This window comes from Protopterus annectens, chromosome 1.part0, assembly GCF_019279795.1.
Source record: "Protopterus annectens isolate FY-2018-M chromosome 1.part0, PAN1.0, whole genome shotgun sequence".
NCBI lineage: Eukaryota > Metazoa > Chordata > Ceratodontiformes > Protopteridae > Protopterus > Protopterus annectens.
Window position 1 is genome coordinate 125251088 of NC_056725.1, and position 16678 is coordinate 125267765.

Below are 16678 nucleotides of genomic sequence, written 5' to 3' on the forward strand. Positions count from 1 at the left end.
GTAGGATCATCAGAAAAGTGTAGGATATGAATTATGTTCGTGTACTTTATTGAAAGTATTTGTCCAGTCCCATGCCTCTGTACTGCAGTTATACTATGCGTATTTTACTCTTTGTAATAATGTATTAACATTGTATAATTCTTGTGTGGAGCTTTTCACCCCAGGCTGATAAATAAATTGTTCGAAGAGATATTTTACCCAGAGTTTCTCGGTCAGCAAATAGAAAATAATGAACTAACTAAGTAACTAACTAACTAACTAACTAACTAAATATTCTGATAGAGACAAAAGGAAATTGCTATAATTAAGTCTTGGTGTCTACCTGCTTTTTCTTTGATTTTAATGCCAGGAAGACTTTTTTTACCCAAGTAGCCGACTACCTTCACTTAATTGAGACATTTATTTCAATAGAGATCAGCAACAAGGCATCACTGGGATAAGCAACAGTCCTACCACCCATTTGTGCTGTCCTGGGTGCCTCATTAGCCCATTCATCCCCCCACCCCCACAGTGACAGTTATGTAGTAGGGAGAATACTAGCTTACTGGTCCAGGTGGTGGCCTAACCTCCCCTGTTGTAGCATCCATTTCCCTTGCGGGTGGCTCACTGAGCTCCAATTCCATAATGCCAGCTGCAAGAAACATGCCTCCACCTACTGACTAAGCTTACATGCATGCACATGGGCAGTGTGTGCTCATTGGATCATGTTCTATCAGTTCACACCAAATAGCACATAATGGCTACCTCTTTCTCCCAGGATGGATGAGCTGGCTCCCATTATCTCCTGCTACCTAATACAGCAGCCAGAGCCACTAATCAAATACAGGTCACCTACACTGTAGTCAGGGCTTTATCCTTCTATTCCATGAAGAGGGCTTTTACCAGACACTCTTGATTGTCATGTGAGTCTGAGCATTGCTGAAAGGACAGCACAGAGGTATCCATCATTTGTATGCTGGATGTGGGGTTGGTAATTTTTGCATGCAGTTGAGCACAGAGTTTGATGTTAAGAAATCACAAAGAAATGAAATGAACCTTCTATTATGTGAGTGTGAATGTTTTTGATGAGGAGAAAGAGCTGGTACTGTAAATGCATTAGCTTCAATCACTGAGATACTAGCAAGGACAAAACAAAAATAAATGAATAATAGGTGGTGATGATGCTGAAGTATGTATGCCAGAAGAGGTTAGAGGGACATCGACTGTAGGTAGTTTAGAAAAAAAGATATAAGGCAACAAGTGTTTCCCTGGATAGGAAGGTAAGGTATGGGCAGCTTGTAAAGGATGAAAGAAATAGACCATGAGGGACAGCTTGTGGCAAACCATTTCTTCTTGACAGCCTTCCTATTCATGAACTCCCTCCTCATTTTTGTGAAATGCCTTAATAAATGCTGAGTCAAGAGGATGTGCAAAGGAAGAATTTCTATTAATTAAATTTGGTGGTTATGAAATAAGCATTGCAAGAAAGCACAGTCAACTGCATTGTAAAACTGTTGGGTGCACAAGAGGGAAAGGAGAAAGCAGAGGTTTAAATGAAGTTTTGTTGTAGAAATCCTGCACTGGTGTGTAAGCTGGACAGTAGAGTACAGGAATGGAAGCTGTGCAGTGTACAGATTCATAGGTTAGGACTCTGGCTGTGCAGTGTACAGATTCATAGGTTAGGACTCTGGCTGTGCAGTGTACAGATTCATAGGTTAGGACTCTGGGTGTGCAGTGTAGAGATTCATAGGATATGACTTTGGGTGTGCAGTGTACAGACTGAGAGGTTAGGACTCTGGCTGTGCAGTGTACAGATTCATAGGTTAGGACTCTGGCTGTGCAGTGTACAGATTCATAGGTTAGGACTCTGGCTGTGCAGCCGCATACACATTCATAGGTTATGACTCTGGCTGTGTGGAGTGTACAATAGGATAGAAGTCTAGGGTGTGTGTGCAGTGCAGATTCATAGGGTTACGACTCTGGCTGTGCAGTGTACAGATTCATAGGTTAGGACTCTGGCTGTGCAGTGTACAAATTCATAGGATATGACTCTGGCTGTGCAGTGTACAGACTGAGAGGTTAGGACTCTGGCTGTGCAGTGTACAGATTCATAGGTTAGGACTCTGGCTGTGCAGTGTACAGATTCATAGGTTAGGACTCTGGCTGTGCAGTGTAGAGATTCATAGGATATGACTTTGGGTGTGCAGTGTACAGACTGAGAGGTTAGGACTCTGGCTGTGCAGTGTACAGATTCAGAGGTTAGGATTCTGGCAGTGCAGTGTACAGATTCATAGGTTAGGATTCTGGCTGTGCAGCGTACACATTCATAGGTTATGACTCTGGCTGTGGAGTGTACAAATTCATAGGATAGAAGTCTAGGTGTGCAGTGTACAGATTCATAGGTTACGACTCTGGCTGTGCAGTGTACAGATTCATAGGTTAGGACTCTGGCTGTGCAGTGTAGAGATTCATAGGTTAGGACTCTGGCTGTGCAGTGTAGAGATTCATAGGATAGGACTCTGGCTATACAGTGTAGAGATTCATAGGTTAGGACTCTGGGTGTGCAGTGTAGAGATTCATAGGATATGACTTTGGGTGTGCAGTGTACAGACTGAGAGGTTAGGACTCTGGCTGTGCAGTGTACAGATTCAGAGGTTAGGATTCTGGCAGTGCAGTGTACAGATTCATAGGTTAGGATTCTGGCTGTGCAGCGTACACATTCATAGGTTATGACTCTGGCTGTGGAGTGTACAAATTCATAGGATAGAAGTCTAGGTGTGCAGTGTACAGATTCATAGGTTACGACTCTGGCTGTGCAGTGTACAGATCCATAGGTTAGGACTCTGGCTGTGCAGTGTAGAGATTCATAGGTTAGGACTCTGGCTGTGCAGTGTAGAGATTCATAGGATAGGACTCTGGCTATACAGTGTAGAGATTCATAGGTTAGGACTCTGGGTGTGCAGTGTACATATTCATAGGTTAGAAGTCCGGCTGTGCAGTGTACAGATTCATAGGTTAGGACTCTGGCTGTGCAGTCTACAGATTCATAGGTTAGGACTCTGGCTGTGCAGTCTACAGATTCATAGGTTAAGACTCTGGCTGTGCAGTGTAGAGATTCATAGGTTAGGACTCTGGGTGTGCAGTGTACAGATTCAGAGGTTAGAAGTCTGGCTGTGCAGTGTACAGATTCATAGGTTAGGATTCTGTGCAGTCTACAGATTCATAGGTTAGGACTCTGGCTGTGCAGTCTACAGATTCATAGGTTAGGACTCTGGTTGCGCAGTGTACAGATTCATAGGTTAGGACTCTGGCTGTGCAGTCTACAGATTCATAGGTTAGGACTCTGGCTGTGCAGTGTACAGATTCGAAAGTTAGGACTCTGGCTGTGCAGTGTACAGATTCATAGGTTAGGACTCTGGCTGTGCAGTGTACAGATTCATAGGTTAGGACTCTGGCTGTGCAGTGTACAGATTCATAGGTTAGAAGTCTGGCTGTGCAGTGTACAGATTCATAGGTTAGGACTCTGGCTGTGCAGTCTACAGATTCATAGGTTAGGACACTGGCTGTGCAGTCTACAGATTCATAGGTTAAGACTCTGGCTGTGCAGTGTAGAGATTCATAGGTTAGGACTCTGGGTGTGCAGTGTACAGATTCAGAGGTTAGAAGTCTGGCTGTGCAGTGTACAGATTCATAGGTTAGGACTCTGTGCAGTCTACAGATTCATAGGTTAGGACTCTGGCTGTGCAGTCTACAGATTCATAGGTTAGGACTCTGGTTGCACAGTGTACAGATTCATAGGTTAGGACTCTGGCTGTGCAGTGTACAGATTCGAAGGTTAGGACTCTGGCTGTGCAGTGTACAGATTCATAGGTTAGGACTCTGGCTGTGCAGTGTACAGATTCATAGGTTAGGACTCTGGCTGTGCAGTGTACAGATTCATAGGTTAGGACTCTGGCTGTGCAGTGCAGAGATTCATAGGATAGGACTCTGGCTGTACAGTGTAGAGATTCATAGGTTAGGACTCTGGGTGTGCAGTGTACATATTCATAGGTTAGAAGTCTGGCTGTGCAGTCTACAGATTCATAGGTTAGGACTCTGGCTGTGCAGTCTACAGATTCATAGGCTAGGACTCTGGCTGTGCAGTCTACAGATTCATAGGTTAAGACTCTGGCTGTGCAGTGTAGAGATTCATAGGTTAGGACTCTGGGTGTGCAGTGTACAGATTCAAAGGTTAGAAGCCTGGCTGTGCAGTCTACAGATTCATAGGTTAGGACTATGTGCAGTCTACATATTCATAGGTTAGGACTCTGGCTGTGCAGTCTACAGATTCATAGGTTAGGACTCTGGTTGCGCAGTGTACAGATTCATAGGTTAGGACTCTGGCTGTGCAGTGTACAGATTCATAGGTTAGGACTCTGGCTGTGCAGTGTAGTGATTCATAGGTTAGGACTCTGGGAGTGCAGTGTACAGATTCATAGGTTAGAAGTCTGGCTGTGCAGTGTACAGATTCATAGGTTAGGACTCTGGCTGTGCAGTGTACAGATTCATAGGTTAGGACTCTGGTTGTGCAGTGTTCAGATTCATAGGTTAGGACTCTGGCTGTGCAGTGTACAGATTCATAGGTTAGGACTCTGTGCAGTGTACAGATTCAAATATTAGGACTCTGGGTGTGCAGTGTACAGATTCATAGGTTAGGACTCTGGCTGTGCAGTGTACAGATTCAGATGTTAGGACTCTGGGTGTGCAGTGTACAGATTCATAGGTTAGGACTCTGGCTGTACTGTGTACAGATTCATAGGTTAGGACTCTGGCTGTGCAGTCTACAGATTCATAGGTTAGGACTCTGGCTGTGCAGTGTACAGATTCGAAGGTTAGGACTCTGGCTGTGCAGTGTAGAGATTCATAGGTTATGACTTTGGGTGTGCAGTGTACAGACTGAGAGGTTAGGACTCTGGCTGTGCAGTGTACAGATTCAGAGGTTAGGATTATGGCAGTGCAGTGTACACATTCATAGGTTATGACTCTGGCTGTGGAGTGTACAAATTCATAGGTTAGAAGTCTATGTGTGCAGTGTACAGATTCATAGGTTACGACTCTGGCTGTGCAGTGTAGAGATTCATAGGATAGGACTCTGGCTGTACAGTGTAGAGATTCATAGGTTAGGACTCTGGGTGTGCAGTGTACATATTCATAGGTTAGAAGTCTGGCTGTGCAGTGTACAGATTCATAGGTTAGGACTCTGGCTGTGCAGTCTACCGATTCATAGGTTAGGACTCTGGCTGTGCAGTCTACAGATTCATAGGTTAAGACTCTGGCTGTGCAGTGTAGAGATTCAGAGGTTAGGACTCTGGGTGTGCAGTGTACAGATTCAGAGGTTAGAAGTCTGGCTGTGCAGTGTACAGATTCATAGGTTAGGACTCTGTGCAGTCTACAGATTCATAGGTTAGGACTCTGGCTGTGCAGTCTACCGATTCATAGGTTTGGACTCTGGCTGTGCAGTCTACAGATTCATAGGTTAAGACTCTGGCTGTGCAGTGTAGAGATTCAGAGGTTAGGACTCTGGGTGTGCAGTGTACAGATTCAGAGGTTAGAAGTCTGGCTGTGCAGTGTACAGATTCATAGGTTAGGACTCTGTGCAGTCAACAGATTCATAGGTTAGGACTCTGGCTGTGCAGTCTACAGATTCATAGGTTAGGACTCTGGTTGCGCAGTGTACAGATTCATAGGTCAGGACTCTGGCTGTGCAGTGTACAGATTTGAAGGTTAGGACTCTGGCTGTGCAGTGCACAGATTCATAGGTTAGGACTCTGGCTGTGCAGTGTACAGATTCATAGGTTAGGACTCTGGCTGTGCAGTGTAGAGATTCATAGGATAGGACTCTGGCTGTACAGTGTAGAGATTCATAGGTTAGGACTCTGGGTGTGCAGTGTACATATTCATAGGTTAGAAGTCTGGCTGTGCAGTGTACAGATTCATAGGTTAGGACTCTGGCTGTGCAGTCTACAGATTCATAGGTTAGGACTCTGGCTGTGCAGTCTACAGATTCATAGGTTAAGACTCTGGCTGTGCAGTGTAGAGATTCATAGGTTAGGACTCTGGGTGTGCAGTGTACTGATTCAAAGGTTAGAAGTTTGGCTGTGCATTCTACAGATTCATAGTTTAGGACTCTGTGCAGTCTACAGATTCATAGGTTAGGACTCTGACTGTGCATTGTAGAGATTCATAGGTTGGAACTCTGGCTGTGCAGTGTAGAGATTCATAGGTTAGGACTCTGGTTGTGCAGTGTACAGATTCATAGGTTAGGACTCTGGCTGTACTGTGTACAGATTCATAGGTTAGGACTCTGGCTGTGCAGTGTACAGATTTATAGTTTAGAAGTCTGGCTGTGCAGTGTACAGATTCATAGGTTAGGACTCTGGTTGTGCAGTGTACAGACTCATAGGTTAGGACTCTGGCTGTACTGTGTACAGATTCATAGGTTAGGACTCTGGCTGTACTGTGTACAGATTCATAGGTTAGGACTCTGACTGTGCAGTGTAGAGATTCATAGGTTAGGACTCTGGCTGTGCAGTGTAGAGATTCATAGGTTAGGACTCTGGTTGTGCAGTGTACAGATTCATAGGTTAGGACTCTGGCTGTACTGTGTACAGTTTCATAGGTTAGGACTCTGGCTGTGCAGTCTACAGATTCATAGGTTAGGACTCTGGCTGTGCAGTGTACAGATTCGAAGGTTAGGACTCTGGATGTGCAGTGTAGAGATTCATAGGTTATGACTTTGGGTGTGCAGTGTACAGACTGAGAGGTTAGGACTCTGGCTGTGCAGTGTACAGATTCAGAGGTTAGGATTCTGGCAGTGCAGTGTACAGATTCATAGGTTAGGATTCTGGCTGTGCAGCGTACACATTCATAGGTTATGACTCTGGCTGTGGAGTGTACAAATTCATAGGTTAGAAGTCTAGGTGTGCAGTGTACAGATTCATAGGTTACGACTCTGGCTGTGCAGTGTAGAGATTCACAGGATAGGACTCTGGCTGTACAGTGTAGAGATTCATAGGTTAGGACTCTGGGTGTGCAGTGTACATATTCATAGGTTAGAAGTCTGGCTGTGCAGTGTACAGATTCATAGGTTAGGACTCTGGCTGTGCAGTCTACAGATTCATAGTTTAGGACTCTGGCTGTGCAGTCTACAGATTCATAGGTTAAGACTCTGGCTGTGCAGTGTAGAGATTCATAGGTTAGGACTCTGGGTGTGCAGTGTACAGATTCAGAGGTTAGAAGTCTGGCTGTGCAGTGTACAGATTCATAGGTTAGGACTCTGCGCAGTCTACAGATTCATAGGTTAGGACTCTGGCTGTGCAGTCTACAGATTCATAGGTTAGGACTCTGGTTGCGCAGTGTACAGATTCATAGGTTAGGACTCTGGCTGTGCAGTGTACAGATTTGAAGGTTAGGACTCTGGCTGTGCAGTGTACAGATTCATAGGTTAGGACTCTGGCTGTGCAGTGTACAGATTCATAGCTTAGGACTCTGGCTGTGCAGTGTAGAGATTCATAGGATAGGACTCTGGCTGTACAGTGTAGAAATTCATAGGTTAGGACTCTGGGTGTGCAGTGTACATATTCATAGGTTAGAAGTCTGGCTGTGCAGTGTACAGATTCATAGGTTAGGACTCTGGCTGTGCAGTCTACAGATTCATAGGTTAGGACTCTGGCTGTGCAGTCTACAGATTCATAGGTTAAGACTCTGGCTGTGCAGTGTAGAGATTCATAGGTTAGGACTCTGGGTGTGCAGTGTACCGATTCAAAGGTTAGAAGTCTGGCTGTGCAGTGTACAGATTCATAGGTTAGGACTCTGTGCAGTCTACAGATTCATAGGTTAGGACTCTGGCTGTGCAGTCTACAGATTCATAGGTTAGGACTCTGGTTGCGCAGTGTACAGATTCATAGGTTAGGACTCTGGCTGTGCAGTGTACAGATTCATAGGTTAGGACTCTGACTGTGCAGTGTAGAGATTCATAGGTTAGAACTCTGGCTGTGCAGTGTAGAGATTCATAGGTTAGGACTCTGGGTGTGCAGTGTACAGATTCATAGGTTACAAGTCTGGCTGTGCAGTGTACAGATTCATAGGTTAGGACTCTGGCTGTGCAGTGTACAGATTCATAGGTTAGGACTCTGGTTGTGCAGTGTACAGATTCATAGGTTAGGACTCTGGCTGTGCAGTGTACAGATTCATAGGTTAGGACTCTGACTGTGCAGTGTACAGATTCAAATGTTAGGACTCTGGGTGTGCAGTGTACAGATTCATAGGTTAGGACTCTGGCTGTGCAGTGTACAGATTCAGATGTTAGGACTCTGGGTGTGCAGTGTACAGATTCATAGGTTAGGACTCAGACTGTGCAGTGTACAGATTCATAGGTTAGGACTCAGGCTGTGCAGTGTATAGATTCAGATGTTAGAACTCTGGGTGTGCAGTGTACAGATTCATAGGTTAGGACTCAGGCTGTGCAGTGTACAGATTCATAGGTTAGGACTCAGGCTGTGCAGTGTACAGATTCAGATGTTAGAACTCTGGGTGTGCAGTGTACAGATTCATAGGTTAGGACTCAGGCTGTGCAGTGTACAGATTCATAGGTTAGGACTCTGGCTGTGCAGTGTACAGATTCAGATGTTAGGACTCTGGGTGTGCAGTGTACAGATTCATAGGTTAGGACTCAGGCTGTGCAGTGTACAGATTCATAGCTTAGGACTCAGGCTGTGCAGTGTACAGATTCATAGGTTAGGACTCAGGCTATGCAGTGTACAGACTCATAGGTTAGGACTCTGGTTGCAGTATACAGAGTATAAAGGAAGCAGTGACAAGTAATAGATATAGTACTGATGGGAATAGTGTGTGAGGAAGGAAAATGTTGGCAGAACTGGAGATGGCGGTGTCACAACTGATGGAAGTATTTAGAAGTGTCTGCACTCAAATACAGTCAAAGGCATTAAAATGACACAGGAACTCTGTCAAACGCAAAAGCTGAGGATGAAGAAAATATGACAAAATTGTACTCAGATAATGAAGAATCAGGTAGACCCAATTACAGCAACATACACAGAATGAAGTGGGAAACACTGCTGTCAATCAGAGGTATATTGAAGGGGTACTGTCTGGTGAAATGACTTCATAAGGGGGGAATGTTAAGTAACTGATTCTGAAAGCTGCAGGAAAATGTCAGGAAGGTGAGTAGCAGGCACGGGAATATAAGATGGTTAAATATGTGCTAATACTGAGGAAGCAAAGAAAAGGTATAAGTGGGACTTAGAGTGATATCAGTATGGAATGGAAAGGGGCATAGAGTAAGTGAGGATTAAATCAGTTCAATGCCTTGGATTATAATGGGTACATATATGTTCAGGAAATTAATTGCAGCAGAGGGGTAACAGCTATGATTCATTTGCTTGCACTCTAGCATTTTGCATTAGTAAATTATGCTTCCTTATCTATATTTCCCCATATTTTAAGGTCCTTATACACTTGTCTGTTGTCCTTACAACCACCTACTCTCCTTTGCAAGCATAGTCGTCTCTTATGCATCTCTTTCAATTCCCCTTGTCTCGCTTCTTTTTCCTCTTCCTTCGTCCAGATTTAGATCAATTTATCAGAACTGAACCAGGATATGCAATAGCCTCAGCTGCTATTTTAAGATATTTAACAAGTAGATAGTCAGGGGCAGTTAAAATATGTTTTAATTTTAATTTTTTGAGATATTTGTTGATGGTGTCTATGGGAACTGGTTGGAAAGAAAAATGTGAAGAAACTTATTTGATTGAGTAGGGACATCAAGAGCTTGATTATTTTCCTGGTTGTTTAATGACTGTACTGTTTCTATTAAGTGGGTATGAATTGGTTGGCTATACTATCAATTTGTTTCTGTGCCTTTGGTGATGGCTGTGTAGCTTGTCCTGAGTTAAACAGTTTATTGACTGAGGCCCAGAACAGTTTTGGATTCTTAGTGTGTAGGTTTTGATTGGTTGGGTAATTGGCTATCTTATCTTTGGTGATAAGTTGTTTTGTTAGGTTTCTTAGTTGTCTGTATACTAGTACACTGGGAGCTGTTTTATTTTTTGTCCATACCTTCCATGCTTTGTGTCTTTGTTTCATGGTTGTTTAGTTGCTAAGGATAGCTACAGAGCAGAGTTGGCTTTGGCTCTATATTCTGAGGGGGCTAGTGCATTTACAACACCTAGGAAGGTTTTACTGGACTCGGAGACGACATCATCTATTGGAAGAGTGTTACGTGACTACCAGCTAGGGAGATGTAGTGAATAAGTGTCGTTATGAAAAGTAATACGTTTTCTTACCAGGCAGTAATGATGCATTTTGAAGCAGTTGCTTTGATAACTTATGGTGTAATTTGGTAAGCGATCACTTAGGCTGTGTAACAGAGTTTCACGGGATGATATTTTATTTGGAGCGGAACTTAGCATCCAGTCAAGGGTTGAGTGTCTGCTGTGGCTTTTTTATATCTAGACAGTGTGGTTATAAGTTAAGTGAACTTGTACATACGAAGAAGAATTGTTTGCCAATCTTTATTAGCTTCATCCAATATTATGGTTTCAAGAAGGATTTTTGAGAAGGCCCAGCGGGGAAAATCTTTCATTATTACCTGGAGGTATGTATATACCCAATATTACGAATGTCTTGAGAATGTTTAGTTTTAGGATGGTTAGTAAGGATTTCTGAGTTAGCAAAAGTTGGCAGGAAGTGGGGGAAAGGGAGATACCTAGGGATTTTTTGTGAAAATAATGACACCGCTATTTTATTTTTGTTGGCTTTGTTCACCTGATAATTTTATAGCCTGGTGGGGCAATTACTTCATTTTTTGTCCTGGCAGAGACAGCTTTCTGTGGCAACTAAGATGCCTGATGTGTGTAGTGCTATCAGTGCATGCACTTCAGGGGAGTTTGTTATAAATGGTTAGTAAGTTGGTATGGTATATAGTACATATGAAGGCCAGGGTGGGTGAAGTGGTAGCAGTAGCAGAGCTGATAGGATGAATATGCCGAATTGAGCTTGAATTTGGATGTCACCTCTAAGTTTTTTTTTTGTTTGTTTGCTTATAGAGGTATGATGTTACAGGTAGAGGCCTTTTTTGCTTGATTCTATGCTTAATACCCAATTTTTAAGTAAATGGCTGTAGCTTTGGATGACAGTACTTGAGCAGTAGCATATATGAGTGCTGATACAGATAGGGTGCTATTGGGAGATGAGGCTCAAAGTTATTTTGCTCAGAGGACACAATGTAATAATTTTGTAGGAATTATGAGGATAGAGGATGTTGGTAAGGTGTTAAGCATGCAGGTAGGAGAAAAGGTACTACTATAAGGAATTACAGGGAAAACATGGTTCTAAAATGTGAGAAATGAAAGGTTTTGTAGGACAAAGGCTGGGGATGTACTTAAGACAGTGTATATACATATATATATATATATACATATATATATATATATATATATATATATATATATATATATATATATATATATATATATATATATCATATGTCCGAACGCCGAAACTTCTAACTGGGAAGTCCAAAGTCTAAAAATAATGAAGCCGTGGAACACTGTATTCTTTCTCAGGGAAAGAATTTGATGGGCCAGTTCCACGGCTTAGCTATTTCCTTCACTGTGGTGCGATCTCGGAGTTGGTATATTTACGTTGGGGGGTGTGGGGGGTGAAGGCCTCCACATTAGAAACAGTATTTAGTGTTTGTGTGTTTCCACGTTTTAGACCGGAACAGCGATTTTTTTCCCTGGGAAAAAAAATCGCTATTCTGAGTGTTAGAGTATTTCGTTTTCAAACTTTTGGGTTTGATATTTCAATTGTCGAAATTTTGACACTTTGACTATGTGATATAGACCCTATCTATATATATATATATATATATATATATATATATATATATATATATACACACACACACACACACACACACATATATATATATATATATACACACACACACATATATATATATATATATATATATATATATATATATATATATATAGGGATTCACTTTAGAAGCTCGAAATACTGAAATGTTGAAATTCAGCATTTCGAGCCCATAAAGTGGAATCCAGAAAACAGCGAAAGCTCGGAAGTGCGAAATTCAAAACCTCAAATACCTGAGGTTTTGAATTTCTCACTTCTGAGGTTCTGCTGTGGTTAGGGATTCAGGTAAGTGTGTGTTTGTGTGTGTGTTAAGGTTTTTGTTTAGGGGCTGTGGTATGTGTTAGTGTGTTTTGTTGCTGCGATGTGTGTGAGCAGAATGTAGCTTCTGTGGAGGTGATGTGTGTGTGTTTATGTGTAGTGCGACCTCAGAGTTAGAATATATAAGTAGGGGATGTGTTGGGGTCACTGCCTCCCACATGGGGGTGCAGGGGGGATTACCCCCCTGCTTTTAAGTAGTAGAGAGCTTGTGTTTGTATGTGGGGAGGTTGGTGTGTGTGTTTGTTTGTGTGTGTGTGTGTGTGTGTGTGTGTGTGTGTGTGTGTGTGTGTGTGTGTGTGTGTGTGTGTGTGTATGTAAAGCATTCCTTTAATAAATGGTACTCATAATGAGAAAGAAAGTTATTACTCTATGACTTACCTTTGCTGAAGTCCTTGAAGAGTTAGTTCCTTCAACCCTTCTTTATCAGCCTTTTCCTCTATTTCATCAATATTCTTAAGCAGCTGTTCTTTGCATTCTATAAATGAGTTCCAAAGAGTAAGCAGAGCTTCAGCCTCACTCTGTTTTTTACCAAGCAAGTTTTGAACAGACTGTAATTCCTCTACTATTTTATCAGACACAGCTCTGCAAGAAGAATTCTGACCAGAACTACCATCTTTCAGGTGATACTGGGCTTTATTAAGAGTTCCATCCAGTGTGATGGCCACTGATTCTAACTTTTTAATTTCTGGAATTACACCATCAAGCTCCTTTTCCAGTGACTCTCCCTTCACCTTGTCCCAGCTGCCTTCAGTCCGCACAGTTTGACTTATTCTTTGCAGAACAACTGCAGCAGCTCTTTGAATCGCCAGAAATACCTCCACTTGTTCAAGCGCCTCTTCCCGACGACTGATCACCTGGCTGCTATCTTGAAACAGCTGAATACAATTGTCTATTTTGCTGTGCAGCAAATGATGGTCTTCAGGTTTGCAAAAAGAACACATTTTATCTACGCTGGCTTTAAGGGTTTGATTTTCAACTTGCTGACGTTCTATTGCTACCTTGTGTTCCTGAAATACACAACAAACAGAAGCAATTCATGAGTTAATGCATTTCAGATGTATGATCATGTATGCAAGATGACTTTCAAAACTGGTACATTCCATTAATTTATGCATTATTTTCAAGTGAATCATTTTTTATAATATGAAATACTTATTTTGTTTTTTTATTTAATATTCAGTTATGAAAACAAGATCTGCATGTTACTGTCTCTGTCTGTCTCTCCGTTCATGACTGACCATTAAAAAGAAGGCTGTCTTTGAGAAATCCTTAATCAGCTCGAACAGGCTGAGCAGTATGTAGCAGCATGCAGGGTTACTGTTTATATAACCTAAGTTGAAAAGCACCTGGTATATCATCACTTCATGTTCAGGCTACACCTACTTGTGCTGAATCTGCTTTCTCTGAATTTTTAATGTTCTCTAGTTAGTGTATGAAATGGGTTTTGTTTTTAATTCAGACAGAGGTCACCATGTGTACCATCCATTTATGTTCTGGCAAAAAAGCTTCTGGTAATGATTTTACTTTCATTTAACATTTACGCTTTTTAGTCAGCTTACTCAGAAACAGTATTTAGTTCTTAGGTCCACAAGCTCCTTTGGTATTTTTGTTCTGGCATACTTCCATGACTAGACCTTTGTACATGAGCTGCTCTCAAAGCAGCCCTACATCAGAGCTGCGCCATTAAACAGCAGAATGGCTATGGTACAAGTTCAGAAGTTGAGACTATCTCTGTTTTTTCATAGTCGGTGCTCCTTATTGTGTCATTATCACCATACTAACTCAGTTTCAAAGCATGAGTAAGTTGTTTTTTGCACTGCATGATACTCTTTATTTGCTGCTTTGAATAAATCTACATTTTATTTTCTGTTTGACCAAATATGTTTGCCCTGGTATAGGTATGATCATGGATTAAGTAGTGATTCCTCTAAGTGACAGACTGACTACTGCAGGACTTGGATATCTCAGGTCACTGCGGTTTCAGATTTCATTTTTTTTATTGTCTCTTTTATTTTCTTATTTAATATTAACTGTCCAGGGCTGCACTGAGTGCAGCATCTTAGTGGTTCCTTTATATAGCAGGTAGTGTGCACAAGTAAATGGTCTCATCTTATACCACTGAAAAGGTACCTTATTCTAACTCCTGGTCTGTCTAAACACCTGTGCTGTGTAAAGCTGCATTGAGGTAAGTTAATTTGAGCAGATCTCCATGGTCTTTCACCTAGCTGTGCGGCCCTGCAATTTTTAAGTTCAACAAACTTCTCCCCTGTATTATTCTCATTGTCCCTCTTTAGTTCCTCACTAACCTTCATCACATACTAGCACTGGTCATCATGGGGTCACGGCAGACTAATCCTCCTTGTACAGCCAGCCTTATAGCACATGGTATCCAAATATACCTCTCAACTGTCAAGATTTTCAAAAAAATGTCCAGATTTTTGCCTCATATTTTGGTCTGCTCCTAACAAAAATTGTGGTTTTCTGGCAAATCACTAAAGATTGAGGTCACTAAATTATGACATATATTTGAGTTTCATACTAACACAAATCCTGTTATTCTAGCAGCATTCTAAGCTTATAAGAGCAATATTTAAAAGCTGTCCTTATTTTTGGGCATTTGTCCTTCCATTATTATAGACTTTGCACAGATTTCTTGTGCTAAGAGGTTGAAAGGTATGTATCCAAAGGCAGTGTAAAAACTGCCTCATGCTATTTAAAAATGAACTACTACTTAACTGAAAGGAGTCTGTGAAAGATTTAAATATGTATCGAAACTTACATCTCTCTGTCAATGAGTAGCATGCAAAATATGCATTTGAAATTAATACAAAATTAGTTTTGAACAGTATCCTATTATTGCCAAGAATAAGTCCATAATAAAAACAGAAAATGACTGAATTTAATTATTGGCTTAGCTACTGGCATCATTCTATGTTCCTAGACATATATATATATATATCGGCCTGTGAGGAAATGACAACCTCTGTTCTTTTGCTAGGGAAGGCCTTCACAGAGCTATATAAAAAGCCAGCAAAAGACATCAAGAAAAACAAGATTATACTGAAAACAATATGAATAAAGGAAAGAATTTGCTTTAGCTAATACAAAAAAAAAAAGAAAGAAAGAAAGAAAAGACGGACATAAAGCCTTCTTCAATTATATCAGGAAGGCAAATGAAAACAGAGCAGTTCAACAACAAGCAAAAATAGATGATGTTTTACTCATCCAAGAGACATTTATAAGATCATTTAAGAGTTACTTTTTCAGTCTGAGCACCAACCAATTTGATATTGTCTCGCTAAGGAATGTAGATACTGTTCCAGTTAACATTGGAAGATTCAGAGGACAATGTCTTAAATGCAAAGAATATGAAAAAAATCAAAAATTTACTATAAAAAATTAAGTTCAGTCTTACTTGACTTACTAATAATTACGTTTAATGGCCAATTCATTAAAGTCAAGTACCCATGGTATGGTAGCACATAGTCATGGTTTATTTTTATATGGGGAAATAAGTGAATAAAGAGAAGCAACCACAGTTCTACAAGTTTATTAAGCTGCTTGGGAAAATTTGAACAAATGGTGCTTACAACATTTGCTCTAACAAAATACAGATATCTTAATACTTACATACCAAAATCAATACAAATGTATACCAAATAAATATTCAGTAACCACAGTACAGACCTTTATAGCAAGAAGCCATTAAGAAAATGGATAACAAAATACAGACATATGCCATACATGCTGATTTTACTTAAAGCCTTTAATAAGTACTAAGGCACAGAAAAATAAACTGATCCAGCTCTAATAATACTTGTAAAGGACAAAACATGGAATGTTAACCTCTCTGACATAGTAAGTGATTTTGAAGCTGTAAGTACTGGAGAGTACCAGTGTTCTTGCCTGAAATCACAGCTCCTTTTCATCTATACAACAGACAGCTCTGTACAACAGAAAGAAGGAAAGAAAGAAATGTTGATTATGTTTGTGGATAATATCAAGATTAGGGTGAATAAACAAGCTAAAGACAATGTGATAAAATTCTTAGACTTATTGACCAGCGTATCCGAGTTGCCAAGAGATAATAATATAAAAGTGAGGCTCCCAAAAATGAAACTTGGTTAGATTTTGTAAACACACTTTTGACTTTCAATGCTGTATGGTTAAGAAAGAGGTCATCTTGGTGGAGGCATATTAAATTATGTCTATAGGCACTGGCTCTAATCTTTTACTTAATATGTCCATTGGTTCAGTCTGCATAGAAACAATGCACTTAAAATTTAACATTTTAAGGTTTAAAGCACCAAGAGCAACAACTGTGTTAATGTCACTTTAATGCATCAGTGTGATCAACTTCAGCTGCTGTGTAGAAGAGCACTGTCATCTGACCATTAGCTATTAGCCCCAACCTGATGTTCAGGCACTTGGACCTCTAATA

The 16678-nt window shown here is 41.0% G+C and overlaps 1 protein-coding gene across 1 annotated transcript in view; it reads right to left on the minus strand.

Moving 5' to 3' along the window:
• LOC122793396 (nesprin-1-like) overlaps positions 1-16678 on the minus strand; it is an 876647-nt gene that overhangs the window by 101490 nt on the left and 758479 nt on the right. Inside the window, exon 38 of the mRNA XM_044061803.1 lies at positions 12616-13244. Coding sequence (XP_043917738.1) covers positions 12616-13244 — 629 coding nt within the window. The remainder of the gene's footprint in view (positions 1-12615; positions 13245-16678) is intronic.